Source organism: Rhinoderma darwinii, chromosome 3, assembly GCF_050947455.1.
Source record: "Rhinoderma darwinii isolate aRhiDar2 chromosome 3, aRhiDar2.hap1, whole genome shotgun sequence".
Lineage (NCBI taxonomy): Eukaryota > Metazoa > Chordata > Amphibia > Anura > Rhinodermatidae > Rhinoderma > Rhinoderma darwinii.
In genome coordinates, this window is record NC_134689.1 from 6,610,709 (window position 1) to 6,629,260 (window position 18,552).

At 52.8% G+C, this 18,552-nt stretch overlaps 1 protein-coding gene across 1 annotated transcript; it reads right to left on the minus strand.

Moving 5' to 3' along the window:
* Positions 1-10,480: 10,480 nt before the first annotated feature.
* STK38L (serine/threonine kinase 38 like) lies at positions 10,481-18,552 on the minus strand. Its single transcript, XM_075855767.1, has 8 exons — positions 18,399-18,552; positions 18,034-18,136; positions 17,533-17,594; positions 16,674-16,791; positions 16,317-16,440; positions 15,218-15,313; positions 14,675-14,766; positions 10,481-13,235 (listed from the first exon to the last, which is right to left on the minus strand). Exons 1-8 carry the CDS (start codon positions 18,546-18,548, stop codon positions 13,108-13,110), a joined length of 873 nt encoding a protein of 290 aa, XP_075711882.1. The 5' UTR covers positions 18,549-18,552; the 3' UTR covers positions 10,481-13,107.

Here is an 18,552-nt window from a genome sequence, read left to right on the forward strand (position 1 = left end):
ATGCTGGAGCTGGGAGCGGTCGGTTCCGTGCTTTAGCATTGGGTTCAACTGTATCTGCGTCCTGAGGATGAAATCCGTGACTGTCCCGCTTAATCAGGGACAGTTGTGAGGTATGGGGTAGGACGCCCCCCAACCTGCATCATTTGAATCGCAAACGGTACATATAACCCCCTTCATCACACCCTAAAATGCATCCGGACCCTCTAATTAAATACACCCGGCCGTATCGCTGGAGGAATTAAAGGAAACTTCGAGCAGAGCTGATGCGCTGTGTCGTGCCAGGTCCTGAGGGGGCGGAGCATGACATCTAGAGATGGTAATCGCCTTCATCACGTTTAGGTAGCGGCGCACGTGACGGTGTTTCAGGATGTGTCACCGTCTGAGTCATCCGGATAATTACAGCTCATGTAAATTCTTCCAGGAAGAGAAACCAGTGATTAATGGTTGGGGTCTGAGAAGGAAGGTTTCGTGAGGTCACCGAATACAAACCTGCGGGAAGATGGATGACATCACACAATTCCCATCATGACCCTGTCCAGTCACATGCAGCCCTCTCCTCACATGAGATAACACTACACAATCTCCTGAAATACTCTGTGATGCTGAAAGACCATGGTTCCTCCACTATGAAACCCTCAGCTCTCATGCACACGACCATGCCCGTAAACACGGTCCGTCATTAAGGGAACTGCCGGCCGCACTATAAAGATTGAGCACGGCCTGTAAAAGCAAAAAAATAAGACGTCCTATCTTTTAACGTAGCCTTTCTACAACCTGGACACCTTCCCGCAAATATACGGACACCAACGGGAAGGTGTCTGTGGCACATATAAATGAATGGAACAGTATTTTTATCCGCAACTACGGTTCGTAATTGCAGACCGAAGTCTGTAACCTCCCACAAGATAAGCGCACTCCTCTCCTGAACTACTCTGTGCTGCTGCCCTTAACTATTTGTTCTATGCAGACACTATACAAGCAGGGAATGCTGGGGGATTTCTGATCTGAAGCCTGCAGAATAGGGAGTGCAGCTCTGGAGTATAATACAAGATGTAACTCAGGATCAGTACAGGATAACTAATGTATGTACACAGTGACTCCACCAGCAGAATAGTGAGTGCAGCTCTAGAGTATAATACAGGATGTAACTCAGGATCAGTACAGGATAAGTAATGTAATGTATGTACACAGTGACTCCACCAGCAGAATAGTGAGTACAGCTCTGGAGTATAATACAGGATGTAACTCAGGATCAGTACAGGATAAGTAATGTATGTACACAGTGACTCCACCAGCAGAATAGTGAGTGCAGCTCTGGAGTGTAATACAGGATATAACTCAGGATCAGTACAGGATAAGTAATGTAATGTATGTACACAGTGACTCCACCAGCAGAATAGTGAGTGCAGCTCTGGAGTATAATACAGGATGTAACTCAGGATCAGTAATGTATGTACACAGTGACTCCACCAGCAGAATAGTGAGTGCAGCTCTGGAGTGTAATACAGGATATAACTCAGGATCAGTACAGGATAAGTAATGTAATGTATGTACACAGTGACTCCACCAGCAGAATAGTGAGTGCAGCTCTGGAGTATAATACAGGATATAACTCAGGATCAGTACAGGATAAGTAATGTAATGTATGTACACAGTGACTCCACCAGCAGAATAGTGAGTGCAGCTCTGGAGTATAATACAGGATGTAACTCAGGATCAGTGCAGGATAAGTAATGTAATGTATGTACACAGTGACTCCACCAGCAGAATAGTGAGTGCAGCTCTGGAGTATAATACAGGATATAACTCAGGATCAGTACAGGATCAGTAATGTAATGTATGTACACAGTGGCTCCACCAGCAGAATAGTGAGTGCAGCTCTGGAGTATAATACAGGATGTAACTCAGGATCAGTACAGGATAAGTAATGTAATGTATGTACACAGTGACTTCACCAGCAGAATAGTGAGTGCAGATCTGGAGTATAATACAGGTTGTAACTCAGGATCAGTGCAGGATAAGTAATGTATGTACACAGTGACTCCACCAGCAGAATAGTGAGTGCAGCTCTGGAGTATAATACAAGATGTAACGCAGGATCAGTAATATAATGTATATACACCGTGACAACTCACGGTATAGGTGTATATACATCTGTCAGCTTCGTATATAATATAAGAGAGTTATTTGTGATGACATCACTCTGCATTTATGTTGCTTACACGTTTCGACACAATCTATTCAGCTCATCTATAGATATTTCTAGTTGTTCATTAGACACTTCACATTTCCATCTGACCTGAATCCAACACGTCAGATCCCGCTCCACCCCACCACAGTTTTATTCCGCTCTAGAGGCGGATGATATCCCCCCCCCCCCACCCACCCACACACCCACACACAGAGGTCCAGGAAGCTGAGATATGGGGGGTGGTTGGGATCCTCGGTCTATGTACATGTTCCTAGTTGGTCACGGTCTTAGCATTTGGTCTTGTTATGGGGGCACAGACAGTGGGTGACAATGCTATTGGTGCTGCAAGGTATGTAATGCTATGTGGGCGCACTGGCTGTAGGGGGATGTCCGCATCTGAAAAATGGGCAATGTCCATATTACTCTGGCGATCGTCTGCACCCCCTGCTGTGGTGGGTAATCCAGCTTTTACATGGAAATGCCAGGCAGTGGGTTGATACGTGCCCGGGCAAAGCATTATTGTTAGGTGTTAGTGTATTAATGATGCCGTACCCGCCCTACAGTTTATGTAACAGCATCACCAGGGAGAGAAGACTCCACGTGTACTCCGCAGCATCACCAGCGAGAGAAGACTCCACCTGCACTCCGCAGCAGCAGGGAGAGAAGACTCCACCTGTACTCCGCCGCAGCAGAGAGAGAAGACTCCACCTGTACTCCACAGCATCACCAGAGAGAGAAGACTCCACCTGTACTCCGCAGCAGCAGGGAGAGAAGACTCCACCTGTACTCCGCAGCAGCAGAGAGAGAAGACTCCACCTGTACTCCGCAGCAGCAGCCGCAGAGAGAGAAGACTCCACCTGTACTCCGCAGCAGCAGCCGCAGAGAGAGAAGACTCCACCTGTACTCCGCAGCAGCAGCCGCAGAGAGAGAAGACTCCACCTGTACTCCGCAGCAGCAGCCGCAGAGAGAGAAGACTCCACCTGTACTCCGCAGCATCACCAGGGAGAGAAGACTCCACCTGTACTCCGCAGCAGCAGGGAGAGAAGACTCCACCTGTACTCCGCAGCAGCAGCCGCAGAGAGAGAAGACTCCACCTGTACTCCGCAGCAGCAGCCGCAGAGAGAGAAGACTCCACCTGTACTCCGCAGCAGCAGCCGCAGAGAGAGAAGACTCCACCTGTACTCCGCAGCAGCAGCCGCAGAGAGAGAAGACTCCACCTGTACTCCGCAGCAGCAGAGAGAGAAGACTCCACCTGTACTCCGCAGCAGCAGGGAGAGAAGACTCCACCTGTACTCCGCAGCAGCAGCAGGGAGAGAAGACTCCACGTGTACTCCGCAGCAGCAGCAGGGAGAGAAGACTCCACGTGTACTCCGCAGCAGCAGGGAGAGAAGACTCCGCCTGTACTCCGCAGCAGCAGGGAGAGAAGACTCCACCTGTACTCCGCAGCATCACCAGCGAGAGAAGACTCCACCTGTACTCCGCAGCATCACCAGCGAGAGAAGACTCCACCTGTACTCCGCAGCATCACCAGCGAGAGAAGACTCCACCTGTACTCCGCAGCATCACCAGCGAGAGAAGACTCCGCCTGTACTCCGCAGCATCACCAGCGAGAGAAGACTCCACCTGTACTCCGCAGCAGCAGCAGAAGAGAGAGAAGACTCCACCTGTACTCCGCAGCAGCAGCCGCAGAGAGAGAAGACTCCACCTGTACTCCGCAGCAGCAGCCGCAGAGAGAGAAGACTCCACCTGTACTCCGCAGCAGCAGCCGCAGAGAGAGAAGACTCCACCTGTACTCCGCAGCAGCAGCCGCAGAGAGAGAAGACTCCACCTGTACTCCGCAGCAGCAGAGAGAGAAGACTCCACCTGTACTCCGCAGCAGCAGGGAGAGAAGACTCCACCTGTACTCCGCAGCAGCAGCAGGGAGAGAAGACTCCACGTGTACTCCGCAGCAGCAGCAGGGAGAGAAGACTCCACGTGTACTCCGCAGCAGCAGGGAGAGAAGACTCCGCCTGTACTCCGCAGCAGCAGGGAGAGAAGACTCCACCTGTACTCCGCAGCATCACCAGCGAGAGAAGACTCCACCTGTACTCCGCAGCATCACCAGCGAGAGAAGACTCCACCTGTACTCCGCAGCATCACCAGCGAGAGAAGACTCCGCCTGTACTCCGCAGCATCACCAGCGAGAGAAGACTCCACCTGTACTCCGCAGCATCACCAGCGAGAGAAGACTCCGCCTGTACTCCGCAGCAGAGAGAGAAGACTCCGCCTGTACTCCGCAGCAGGGAGAGAAGACTCCGCCTGCACTCCGCAGCAGCAGGGAGAGAAGACTCCGCCTGTACTCCGCAGCAGCAGGGAGAGAAGACTCCGCCTGTACTCCGCAGCATCACCAGGGAGAGAAGACTCCGCCTGTACTCCGCAGCAGCAGGAAGAGAAGACTCCGCCTGTACTCCGCAGCATCACCAGGGAGAGAAGACTCCGCCTGTACTCCGCAGCAGCAGGGAGAGAAGACTCCGCCTGTACTCCGCAGCATCACCAGCCAGAGAAGACTCCACCTGTACTCCGCAGCAGCAGCAGAAGAGAGAGAAGACTCCACCTGTACTCCGCAGCAGCAGGGAGAGAAGACTCCACCTGTACTCCGCAGCAGCAGCAGGGAGAGAAGACTCCACCTGTACTCCGCAGCAGCAGCAGGGAGAGAAGACTCCACCTGTACTCCGCAGCAGCAGCAGGGAGAGAAGACTCCACCTGTACTCCGCAGCAGCAGCAGGGAGAGAAGACTCCGCCTGTACTCCGCAGCAGCAGCAGGGAGAGAAGACTCCGCCTGTACTCCGCAGCAGCAGCAGGGAGAGAAGACTCCGCCTGTACTCCGCAGCAGCAGCAGGGAGAGAAGACTCCGCCTGTACTCCGCAGCAGCAGGGAGAGAAGACTCCGCCTGCACTCCGCAGCAGCAGGGAGAGAAGACTCCGCCTGCACTCCGCAGCATCACCAGGGAGAGAAGACTCCGCCTGCACTCCGCAGCATCACCAGGGAGAGAAGACTCCGCCTGCACTCCGCAGCATCACCAGGGAGAGAAGACTCCGCCTGCACTCCGCAGCATCACCAGGGAGAGAAGACTCCGCCTGCACTCCGCAGCATCACCAGGGAGAGAAGACTCCGCCTGCACTCCGCAGCATCACCAGGGAGAGAAGACTCCGCCTGCACTCCGCAGCATCACCAGGGAGAGAAGACTCCGCCTGTACTCCGCAGCATCACCAGGGAGAGAAGACTCCGCCTGTACTCCGCAGCATCACCAGGGAGAGAAGACTCCGCCTGTACTCCGCAGCATCACCAGCGAGAGAAGACTCCGCCTGTACTCCGCAGCATCACCAGCGAGAGAAGACTCCGCCTGTACTCCGCAGCAGCAGCAGGGAGAGAAGACTCCGCCTGTACTCCGCAGCAGCAGCAGGGAGAGAAGACTCCGCCTGTACTCCGCAGCAGCAGCAGGGAGAGAAGACTCCGCCTGTACTCCGCAGCAGCAGCAGGGAGAGAAGACTCCGCCTGTACTCCGCAGCAGCAGCAGGGAGAGAAGACTCCGCCTGTACTCCGCAGCAGCAGCAGGGAGAGAAGACTCCGCCTGTACTCCGCAGCAGCAGCAGGGAGAGAAGACTCCGCCTGTACTCCGCAGCAGCAGCAGGGAGAGAAGACTCCGCCTGTACTCCGCAGCAGCAGCAGGGAGAGAAGACTCCGCCTGTACTCCGCAGCAGCAGCAGGGAGAGAAGACTCCGCCTGTACTCCGCAGCAGCAGGGAGAGAAGACTCCGCCTGTACTCCGCAGCATCACCAGGGAGAGAAGACTCCGCCTGTACTCCGCAGCAGCAGCGAGAGAAGACTCCGCCTGTACTCCGCAGCAGCAGGGAGAGAAGACTCCGCCTGTACTCCGCAGCAGCAGCAGGGAGAGAAGAGTCCGCCTGTACTCCGCAGCAACAGGGAGAGAAGACTCCGCCTGTACTCCGCAGCAACAGGGAGAGAAGACTCCGCCTGTACTCCGCAGCAGCAGAGAGAGAAGACTCCACCTGTACTCCGCAGCAGCAGGGAGAGAAGACTCCACCTGTACTCCGCAGCAGCAGCAGGGAGAGAAGACTCCACCTGTACTCCGCAGCAGGGAGAGAAGACTCCGCCTGTACTCCGCAGCAGGGAGAGAAGACTCCGCCTGTACTCCGCAGCAGGGAGAGAAGACTCCGCCTGTACTCCGCAGCATCACCAGGGAGAGAAGACTCCGCCTGTACTCCGCAGCATCACCAGGGAGAGAAGACTCCGCCTGTACTCCGCAGCAGGGAGAGAAGACTCCGCCTGTACTCCGCAGCAGCAGGGAGAGAAGACTCCGCCTGTACTCCGCAGCATCACCAGGGAGAGAAGACTCCGCCTGTACTCCGCAGCAGCAGCAGGGAGAGAAGACTCCGCCTGTACTCCGCAGCAGCAGCAGGGAGAGAAGACTCCGCCTGTACTCCGCAGCAGCAGCAGGGAGAGAAGACTCCGCCTGTACTCCGCAGCAGCAGCAGCAGGGAGAGAAGACTCCGCCTGTACTCCGCAGCAGCAGCAGCAGGGAGAGAAGACTCCGCCTGTACTCCGCAGCAGCAGCAGCAGGGAGAGAAGACTCCGCCTGTACGCAGCAGCAGGGAGAGAAGACTCCGCCTGTACGCAGCAGCAGGGAGAGAAGACTCCACCTGTACTCCGCAGCAGCAGGGAGAGAAGACTCCACCTGTACTCCGCAGCAGCAGGGAGAGAAGACTCCACCTGTACTCCGCAGCAGCAGGGAGAGAAGACTCCACCTGTACTCCGCAGCAGCAGGGAGAGAAGACTCCACCTGTACTCCGCAGCAGCAGGGAGAGAAGACTCCACCTGTACTCCGCAGCAGCAGGGAGAGAAGACTCCACCTGTACTCCGCAGCAGCAGGGAGAGAAGACTCCACCTGTACTCCGCAGCAGCAGGGAGAGAAGACTCCACCTGTACTCCGCAGCAGCAGGGAGAGAAGACTCCACCTGTACTCCGCAGCAGCAGCAGGGAGAGAAGAGTCCGCCTGTACTCCGCAGCAGCAGCAGGGAGAGAAGAGTCCGCCTGTACTCCGCAGCAGCAGGGAGAGAAGACTCCACCTGTACTCCGCAGCAGCAGGGAGAGAAGACTCCGCCTGTACTCCGCAGCAGCAGCAGGGAGAGAAGACTCCACCTGTACTCCGCAGCAGGGAGAGAAGACTCCGCCTGTACTCCGCAGCAGCAGCAGGGAGAGAAGACTCCGCCTGTACTCCGCAGCAGGGAGAGAAGACTCCGCCTGTACTCCGCAGCATCACCAGGGAGAGAAGACTCCGTCTGTACGCAGCAGCAGGGAGAGAAGACTCCGCCTGTACTCCGCAGCAGCAGCAGGGAGAGAAGACTCCGCCTGTACTCCGCAGCAGCAGCAGGGAGAGAAGACTCCGCCTGTACTCCGCAGCAGCAGCAGGGAGAGAAGACTCCGCCTGTACTCCGCAGCAGCAGCAGGGAGAGAAGACTCCGCCTGTACTCCGCAGCAGCAGCAGGGAGAGAAGACTCCGCCTGTACTCCGCAGCAGCAGCAGGGAGAGAAGACTCCGCCTGTACTCCGCAGCAGCAGCAGGGAGAGAAGACTCCGCCTGTACTCCGCAGCAGCAGCAGGGAGAGAAGACTCCGCCTGTACTCCGCAGCAGCAGCAGGGAGAGAAGACTCCGCCTGTACTCCGCAGCAGCAGCAGGGAGAGAAGACTCCGCCTGTACTCCGCAGCAGCAGCAGGGAGAGAAGACTCCGCCTGTACTCCGCAGCAGCAGCAGGGAGAGAAGACTCCGCCTGTACTCCGCAGCAGCAGCAGGGAGAGAAGACTCCGCCTGTACTCCGCAGCAGCAGCAGGGAGAGAAGACTCCGCCTGTACTCCGCAGCAGCAGCAGGGAGAGAAGACTCCGCCTGTACTCCGCAGCAGCAGCAGGGAGAGAAGACTCCGCCTGTACTCCGCAGCAGCAGCAGGGAGAGAAGACTCCGCCTGTACTCCGCAGCAGCACCAGGGAGAGAAGACTCCGCCTGTACTCCGCAGCATCACCAGGGAGAGAAGACTCCGCCTGTACTCCGCAGCATCACCAGGGAGAGAAGACTCCGCCTGTACTCCGCAGCAGGGAGAGAAGACTCCGCCTGTACTCCGCAGCAGGGAGAGAAGACTCCGCCTGTACTCCGCAGCAGCAGCAGGGAGAGCAGACTCCGCCTGTACTCCGCAGCAGCAGCAGGGAGAGAAGACTCCGCCTGTACTCCGCAGCAGCAGCAGGGAGAGAAGACTCCGCCTGTACTCCGCAGCAGCAGCAGGGAGAGAAGACTCCGCCTGTACTCCGCAGCAGCAGCAGGGAGAGAAGACTCCGCCTGTACTCCGCAGCAGCAGCAGGGAGAGAAGACTCCGCCTGTACTCCGCAGCAGCAGCAGGGAGAGAAGACTCCGCCTGTACTCCGCAGCAGCAGCAGGGAGAGAAGACTCCGCCTGTACTCCGCAGCAGCAGCAGGGAGAGAAGACTCCGCCTGTACTCCGCAGCAGCAGCAGGGAGAGAAGACTCCGCCTGTACTCCGCAGCAGCAGCAGGGAGAGAAGACTCCGCCTGTACTCCGCAGCAGCAGCAGGGAGAGAAGACTCCGCCTGTACTCCGCAGCAGCAGCAGGGAGAGAAGACTCCGCCTGTACTCCGCAGCAGCAGCAGGGAGAGAACACTCCGCCTGTACTCCGCAGCATCACCAGGGAGAGAACACTCCGCCTGTACTCCGCAGCATCACCAGGGAGAGAACACTCCGCCTGTACTCCGCAGCATCACCAGGGAGAGAACACTCCGCCTGTACTCCGCAGCATCACCAGGGAGAGAACACTCCGCCTGTACTCCGCAGCATCACCAGGGAGAGAACACTCCGCCTGTACTCCGCAGCATCACCAGGGAGAGAACACTCCGCCTGTACTCCGCAGCATCACCAGGGAGAGAACACTCCGCCTGTACTCCGCAGCATCACCAGGGAGAGAACACTCCGCCTGTACTCCGCAGCATCACCAGGGAGAGAACACTCCGCCTGTACTCCGCAGCATCACCAGGGAGAGAACACTCCGCCTGTACTCCGCAGCATCACCAGGGAGAGAACACTCCGCCTGTACTCCGCAGCATCACCAGGGAGAGAACACTCCGCCTGTACTCCGCAGCAGCAGCAGGGAGAGAACACTCCGCCTGTACTCCGCAGCAGCAGCAGGGAGAGAACACTCCGCCTGTACTCCGCAGCAGCAGGGAGAGAACACTCCGCCTGTACTCCGCAGCAGCAGGGAGAGAACACTCCGCCTGTACTCCGCAGCAGCAGGGAGAGAACACTCCGCCTGTACTCCGCAGCAGCAGGGAGAGAACACTCCGCCTGTACTCCGCAGCAGCAGGGAGAGAACACTCCGCCTGTACTCCGCAGCAGCAGGGAGAGAACACTCCGCCTGTACTCCGCAGCAGCAGGGAGAGAACACTCCGCCTGTACTCCGCAGCAGCAGGGAGAGAACACTCCGCCTGTACTCCGCAGCAGCAGGGCATCTCTTCCTGGTTGGCATCGAGACATATGAGTTATACATAAATTCTATCCAGGAGGCCTGCGGACATACAGGGCTGAGCACGTCTAATACGTGATTTACAGTATACAAGGCAGCGCCATAACTAAATATGGATACGTGTAGCAGAGCCGCAAACGCGTACAGGAAATTATTCCCTTCTGTCATCTTCTCAGTGACTAAATTTATAGAACATGGTAAGCACAGGGTTAAATGGCTTCACAGACTCCTCCATTATATCTTCTTTACCTACCACCGGGATGGAGATTACAGACAGGACGTCAGGACTGAGTATTGCGATTCCGCCGGACATCATGCGACTGGACACCGCGTTACAAACGACAAATAATTCTGCGTGTCAAATCACCGAAACAAGACTTTTCTTTACCTTGGACGGTACTTTTTGATAAATAGGCGACATCCCAAGAAACTGCAGGATTGTGAGGAGGCTAATATGTATAGTGTAGGGGGTTGTGGTGAGACAGACCTATACAGCAGTGAAGGGTTAATCCCGCAGACTCCTCAAGGTGTATACAGTGACTACATGAGTGCCCTGCCCGCGCAGTGGTCTGTATTTGCCTGGTAAGGACATTATCAGTACCAGAGCGCCCTCTAGTGGCATAAATCCATTTTCTCCCATTCTGCCGGTTTTCCAGGCTATATACCATACAGACTGTATATAGAAGCGTGCGAATACAGATACAACACAAGCGCAGTTTTGAGAAAAGATCTTTATTAGTATTAGTTGGGTTAATCCCGCTACTAAACAGTTGAAGTGTCTTCATAAGGCCAAACAGAGGACATCCACAACCCTTGAACAGCATTTGTGATTGCAAAATATGACCAGCAGGTGGCAGCAGAGTGTCAGTGACATATCCAGCATAAAGGCAGGACGCACGGCCGCTATGGGGGTCACTGGAGTTGGTGGGTGCAGCGCTGATCTGCTTCCTGTGACCCAGTCACAGCAGCTAACAGTAGCCACCACTAGGAGGAGCTCACTACATTCATATATTTACATGGAGTACAATCTATATGATGTTAGCTCCCTCTAGTGGTGGCGACAGGTAGCTAGAATTATATCAATCGAGGCAGAAAAACAGATCTCCCCAATACATTATTATTCTAAAATAATCAGCACAGAAATGAGGACCTAAAACTGCAATAGGAAGTGAATCTTATTTTCAATTCATAGATATTAAAACGTAATCATTGAATAAAAAAACTTCTAGGCCTGCAACGGCAACCCCCGGGGTGTCTGGCAACCACTCGGGCACCTGACAACCCCACGGTCGTTTGACAGCCCCAATGGTGCCACAAGAAGCCCACTATGACTTTCTTATATACTTTGTGTTTCAATTCCTCAACATTATCACAATCTCTGCTTGCTGTCAGTGAATAAAACATTCTTGATTACACCAAGAGGCGGAAAACCTGCACATAATCTAATACAGAGGGTTTGTTACAATTGTAGAATACCCTCTCTGAGCTTAACAATCCAGACTCCTGACTGATACATTGTAACAAACTATCAGAACAAGGGTTTGTTACAATTGAATCCAGTTTAGACAATCATTTGTAAAGTAAATCAGCAGAAATACATTTGTCTCCTGTCCTGAAGGTTTGTTTCAATGTATCAGTCCAGGCTGCTCAGTTCACAAAGGATTGTCTAGACTGGTTTCAATTGTCGCAAACCCTCAGCTGTGAGAAGTATTAGGTCAGGACTGTTTTTTTAGCCACTGAATGCAAACAAGAAAGTTCCCATTCACTGACAGCAAGCAGTAATGCAAATACAAATTTTAAAAAAAGTGCAAAAAGTTACTCCGTGTCAATTTTAAAATCTATAAATTACAGTAATGAACCGGATCTCTTCTTTACCCTCAGAATTTGTTTAAAAATCTCACGCTTTTTTCAGCCACTACCAAATACCGCATTTATCAGGTTATTAATATTCAGACAGCGGTCTGGAGGAGGAAGAGGAGGGAGGAAGAGGAGGGAGGAAGAGGAGGGAGGAAGAGGAGGGAGGAAGAGGAGGGAGGAAGGAAGGAAGGAAGGAAGAGGAGGGAGGAAGGAAGGAAGAGGAGGGAGGAAGGAAGGAAGAGGAGGGAGGAAGGAAGAGGAGGGAGGAAGGAAGAGGAGGGAGGAAGAGGAGGGAGGGAGGAAGAGGAGGGAGGAAGGAAGGAGAGGAGGGAGGAGGAAGAGGAAGGAGGAGGAAGAGGGAGGAGGAAGAGGAGGGAGGAGGAAGAGGAGGGAGGAGGAAGAGGAGGGAGGAGGAAGAGGAAGGAGGAGGAAGAGGGAGGAGGAAGAGGAGGGAGGAGGAAGAGGAGGGAGGAGGAAGAGGAGGGAGGAGGAAGAGGAGGGAGGAGGAAGAGGAGGGAGGAGGAAGAGGAAGGAGGAGGAAGAGGGAGGAGGAAGAGGAGGGAGGAGGAAGAGGAGGGAGGAGGAAGAGGAGGGAGGAGGAAGAGGAGGGAGGAGGAAGAGGAAGAGGAGGAGGAAGAGGAGGAGGAGGAGGAAGAGGAGGGAGGAGGAAGAGGAGGGAGGAGGAAGAGGAGGGAGGAGGAAGAGGAGGGAGGAGGAAGAGGAGGGAGGAGGAAGAGGAGGGAGGAGGAAGAGGAGGGAGGAGGAAGAGGAGGGAGGAAGAGGAGGAGGAGGAGGAAGAGGAGGAGGAGGAGGAAGAGGAGGAGGAGGAGGAAGAGGAGGAGGAGGAGGAAGAGGAGGAGGATCTGCCCCGAACAAAATATGAAAAAAATAAAATAAAAAGATAAAACAAACCGTACACCGCAGAATAAATAATCATACAAATAAAACCGTATAAAATAAGTAACAATGAAATTCATGACTTTTCTTCTTGCCCTTTAACCCGGCAGCTGCCTCTTTAAAACAAAACACAGCCCCAATAATCCCTGTAATCCCGTCATTGAACGGTCGTCGTCCGATCCCACTGGCCGGTGTGATGGTGACTGGCAGCAAAGTGCAGGTCCGGGGTCTCACAGTGCAGAGAATGGCGCACTTAAAAAAAAAAAAAAAGTCAAATAAAAAAGTCCCCCTCCCCCAGTGACAGCGATGGGGAGGAAGTCTGAGCATTCGTTCCAGTACCCTCGAAACATAATTTAAGACCCCCCTCTTATCTAATAAAAGAGGGAACATGAAGGAGATAATGGCGGCTGGCTCTGCCGTGTCGCGGTGCTGAGAAGTCCTAGGCCCGCAGAATTTCCTCGGCGTCGTTACCGGTCCCGTGTGGATTGTTCCGGCGCCGATCAAGTCAGAATTTGGCAGATACCTGAGAATCGTTTGTGTTTTTCGTTTTCCATTTCCCCTAAAGCCAAAACGCAGCAAATAAACCTCATAACTTCCCCAACTTCATGTAGGACGGGATGGAGCCGCGCTGCGTCAGACCCTCGAAGCGTTTGTAGGTGTAGTTTAGGAAAACCCAGTCTTTGGATTTGTAGTCCGGTTCTGTCGTGTTTGGCACTAAAATGTAAAAAAGAAAAACTTATTAAAATTATTTAAAAAAAATAAAATAAAAAAGGAGGAGGTACAAGCGCAAGAAGGCCAAAAGAGGGGGCGCAAGAAGGCCAAAAGAGGGGGCGCAAGAAGGCCAAAAGAGGGGGCGCAAGAAGGCCAAAAGAGGGGGCGCCGCAAGAAGGCCAAAAGAGGGGGCGCCGCAAGAAGGCCAAAAGAGGGGGCGCCGCAAGAAGGCCAAAAGAGGGGGCGCCGCAAGAAGGCCAAAAAGAGGGGGCGCCGCAAGAAGGCCAAAAAGAGGGGGCGCCGCAAGAAGGCCAAAAAGAGGGGGCGCCGCAAGAAGGCCAAAAAGAGGGGGCGGCGCAAGAAGGCCAAAAAGAGGGGGCGCCGCAAGAAGGCCAAAAAGAGGGGGCGGCGCAAGAAGGCCAAAAAGAGGGGGCGGCGCAAGAAGGCCAAAAAGAGGGGGCGGCGCAAGAAGGCCAAAAAGAGGGGGCGCCGCAAGAAGGCCAAAAAGAGGGGGCGGCGCAAGAAGGCCAAAAAGAGGGGGCGGCGCAAGAAGGCCAAAAAGAGGGGGCGGCGCAAGAAGGCCAAAAAGAGGGGGCGGCGCAAGAAGGCCAAAAAGAGGGGGCGGCGCAAGAAGGCCAAAAAGAGGGGGCGGCGCAAGAAGGCCAAAAAGAGGGGGCGGCGCAAGAAGGCCAAAAGAGGGGGCGCCGCAAGAAGGCCAAAAGAGGGGGCGCCGCAAGAAGGCCAAAAGAGGGGGCGCCGCAAGAAGGCCAAAAGAGGGGGCGCCGCAAGAAGGCCAAAAGAGGGGGCGCCGCAAGAAGGCCAAAAGAGGGGGCGCAAGAGCGCAAAAAGAGGGGGCGCAAGAGCGCAAAAAGAGGGGGCGCAAGAGCGCAAAAAGAGGGGGCGCAAGAGCAAAAAAGAGGGGGCGCAAGAGCAAAAAAGAGGGGGCGCAAGAGCAAAAAAGAGGGGGCGCAAGAGCAAAAAAGAGGGGCGCAAGAGCAAAAAAGAGGGGGCGCAAGAGCAAAAAAGAGGGGGCGCAAGAGCAAAAAAGAGGGGGCGCAAGAGCAAAAAAGAGGGGGCGCAAGAGCAAAAAAGAGGGGGCGCAAGAGCAAAAAAGAGGGGCGCAAGAGCAAAAAAGAGGGGCGCAAGAGCAAAAAAGAGGGGCGCAAGAGCAAAAAAGAGGGGCGCAAGAGCAAAAAAGAGGGGCGCAAGAGAGCAAAAAAGAGGGGCGCAAGAGAGCAAAAAAGAGGGGCGCAAGAGAGCAAAAAAGAGGGGCGCAAGAGAGCAAAAAAGAGGGGCGCAAGAGAGCAAAAAAGAGGGGGCGCAAGAGAGCAAAAAAGAGGGGGCGCAAGAGAGTGCAAGTGTGAGCACCAGAGACACATTTCACGTCTGTAGAGATTATCTGCTTGACATCAATGCAAGGCGCAGTGTAAACTGACACTTACCTGGCTGTAGAATATCAGATTCAGGGAATTCATCAAAGTTGGACGTGTCATCGATGCTTTTTATCTCAATCGTGATCGCTGCAGGTCTCTCCCTGTGTAGAAGAGGAGTGTCAGAAAGACTGAACATTACATCAAGGCCGCAAATCACCTTGTTCCGGAGTAAGCGAAGCCGGAATATTGTAAAACCGCAAGGATAGCAGATCCCTAATATAATACAGTCATATTACTCGGAGGATCTCAAATGTCAAGGGAAATGGATTTCCCCGCTACTGCCCCTTTAAATGTGGAAACTCCAACAACAGAAGAATATTAGGGAACTGCTTTTTCTCATACAGAGCTCCAAATCCCCTGCATAGAGTTACATGATAACATTCTGCTGCCTGCAGTCACCACTAGGGGGAGCTCCCTACACACTAATATAGAAAGCTCCCTCTAGTGGTGATTGCAGGCAGACGCTATTTCCAGTCTGCACATTTTTTTCTAAAAACCTGAGCGGATCCCATCAGATAAGCAGGAACTTCCAGGCCGTGTCCCTATTCATACCTGATGTGTCCCAGATCCACGCCATCAAAGAACGGATGACTCTTTATTTCTTCCACTCCATTTGAACCAATTCGGTCATCGGCATCGTTGCAAAACCTGTTTTTGGGCATATAATAGGGTCAGGAATAAAAATATCTATCGTCACACATACACCACAGGACTGATGAGATGCCGCATTATTGGATTTTCAGTACATTGGGAGTTCCAATAATCTAGAGAAAAAAAATAAAATAAATGGAGGACTATGGAGGTGCCCAAATAATCCAATGCGGTGGAGGAATTGGCATTAAATGGCTTCAGTCCTACCCAACGTGCAGTAAGAACCCACTCAGTGGGCACCTGATAGACCAGAAATCCTGATAATCCAGCAAGAGGCTACAATAGTCCCAAACCAGATCAAATTTACCTGATAGTCCGGCACTTCTGCTGGTCCTTAGGAGCACTTTGGCAATGACCCCAAGGGTCCGCACATTGTAGACCCCGCACTGCAGCGAAATCCCAGATGTCAGCATGTCCAATAATTCAGCATTTTATCCGTCCCAAGCATGCCGGACTATTGGAATTTTGCAGTAAATTCTGCAGTGTCGCTTTTATTTCCCGCGAGGGGCGAAAACAGAGCGGGGAAAAAAAGACGCCCCGCACCTCCCATTGAACTCAGAGGCGGTTTTCAGGCTTTTTTTTTGTGCCGATTGCGACCCAGTTTCCACGTAAAAAGGCACCAAAAAACTTAGTGTGAACAGGGCCTTAAAGGGGTTCTCAGGATAGACATTGGAGGCGCTTTGCTCGGATATGCCAGCAATGTATGATCGGTGGGGGTCCGACCTCCGTGACCCTCACCGATCACTAGAATGAAGTGGCGGCAGCGCTAGGATGTCATGGTCAGCCACGTGCCTGCTGGTAAAATCCAAGTGACCGTGGCATGATGGTTTCCCAGCGCCGCTACCGCTTCATTCTAACGATCGCTGGCGTTTACAGCCCCGGCCAATCAATGGTACGTACTAGCGATACGCCACCAATCCTAAAACGGCACCAGGCATTATGGAATGTGTACGGACTTGGACCTAGTTTGTCGCGATCACATGACCGGGATCCCACCGACCTGAGAATTAAGTCTTTGGCCTTTTCGGAGATCGGCACCTCCGGGGGAAACACGAGCGTCTCCTTCCAGGTCATCACTTTCCGATACGTCTCTTGTGGGGCTTCCGAGCAGAACGGAGGATATCCTGTAAAACGCAAAACAAAGGAGTAAGAACGCAGCTACCGATACCGGATTATCACCGCGTCACATGACATCGGGGGAGGGGTCTTCATAATAATAAATAAATAAATCCTGATCAGCGGAGGGAGCGGTCAGAAGGTTCGTGACTTTGTGTCGCCGGGAACGAGACATTATAAAAAATTTCCCGGTCGTGTCGGAACTACGCAATTCGTCCGCGGTGAATTATGGCGGCCGTACCGATCAGCATCTCGTACATGATGACTCCTAACGACCACCAGTCACACAGCTTGTTGTATCCGGTCTGCATGAAGACCTCGGGGGCGATGTAGTCCGGGGTCCCGACCGTAGAGTACGCCTATAAAAAAAAAAAACGGAACGCATCAAATAAAAGCAAAGTCAATATACGGTAAACTTCCTTTAATCCGGCATCAAGAGGACCCTAAAAAATGCCGAATTATCAGATGTATAAAAACCCACCTCGTAAAGGTAGAGAACGATCAGGAAGAAAGCCCGAAACAAAGTGTTACCACAAAGTCTGCTACTACAGCAAAGGAACTTCTTTATTTGTTTTCCCCGCTCAGCCTCGTGCTACTCAACCAATAAAAAGTCCACATTATATTGCTCCTCCATGCTGGAAATAAGTGCGGGATTATCAGATTATCCGGATTATCCAATGGTGGATTGCAAGAATTTGCAATAAAATTCCTTTAATCCGGCATCCAATAGTCCAGAAACTGATTTTAGGCAAAAAGAGCTTCAAGATTAAAGTGAATCTAATAAAACAAGAAGCATTGACCGGAGCAGATTTCAGATTACTTAGTTTTTTTTCTGTAACCCTCTGATAATCCAGAACATGTCACATCCCATTAAACCTGGATTAACGGAATTTTTTCTGTATTTTAACTTATGAGCCAAAAACGATGAAGTCCACTGACCTAATGATAATCAATAACAGCCCAAGTGTGAACGACGTCCCATCTACTTAACTACGTCACATGCAGAATATCACTGCACATCATTGCACACATCCTGTAGTCTCTGGCCCTTTAAGAACAGATGGGGGGTAACCCTTGACATCCCGGCCAGCTTTACTTACCAGCTGTCTCCGTTTCTTTTTCCAGGTCTCGGCCTTCCTCTTCGAATTCATACTCTGAAAGGCTGTGAAAAAGTTGGGGGGAGGGGGGGGGAGGGTCAATATTGAAGTGAATCTCCGCCTTTTAAACGCCTGATATTTTCTAGGTCCGATATTCGGCGCAGATTTCATTCTTAATATTTCTTTATATGGGTCCGAGCTCCATTTGTCTGATGCAGAGCTCCAAATCCCCTGCAGAGACACATAATAAACTCTCTCTACTTGCAGCCACCACTAGAGGGAGCTGAGATGATATAGAAATCTGTGTGCAGTGAGCTCCCTCTAGTGGTGGCTGTAGGTAGACAGAATTTATTATGCGTATCTATGTCTCTGCAGGGGATTTGGAGCTCTGTATCAGACATATGGAGACCGGACCCATATAAAGATATATTAAGAAATGAATCGGCACAGAATTCCGGACCTGGTTAGATTAGTGCAGCTCCACCTTATACATCCAGTACTCACTGAAATCACTGGGCGGACTATGGCTGGGATTCCTGTAGAATTCTGTCCGATGAGCTTTTTTCAGGCCCGTGCAAAGACCAAAATCTGAGAGCTTGACGTGACCCTGCGGTAACAGAAGAGGGGGATATCATCATCATCATCTCATGCTGCCTCACACTCCCATTACATACACTGAACGTCATGAATACGTGGCATCTTATATGTGATTTGGATAATTTGCTTTATTATAGGCATGATCTGCTTTAAATGGCTGATAACAGGGAACAATAGATTGCATTCAACAGCACAGACAACGGAGAGTTTAATAAAGTTTAGGCGTGAGGTCCCTTTAAGACACCAGGTAATATGGACGTTCTAGAACACACCTTGGCGTCCAGCAGTAGGTTGTCTGGTTTGATGTCGCGGTGGATGAAGCCGAGCTGGTGAATAGCGTCGATGGCCAGTACCGTTTCTGCAATGTAAAACTGAGTCTCCTCCTCCGACAGAGTGTCCTTCTTCATGAGCAGAGTCATCATGTCA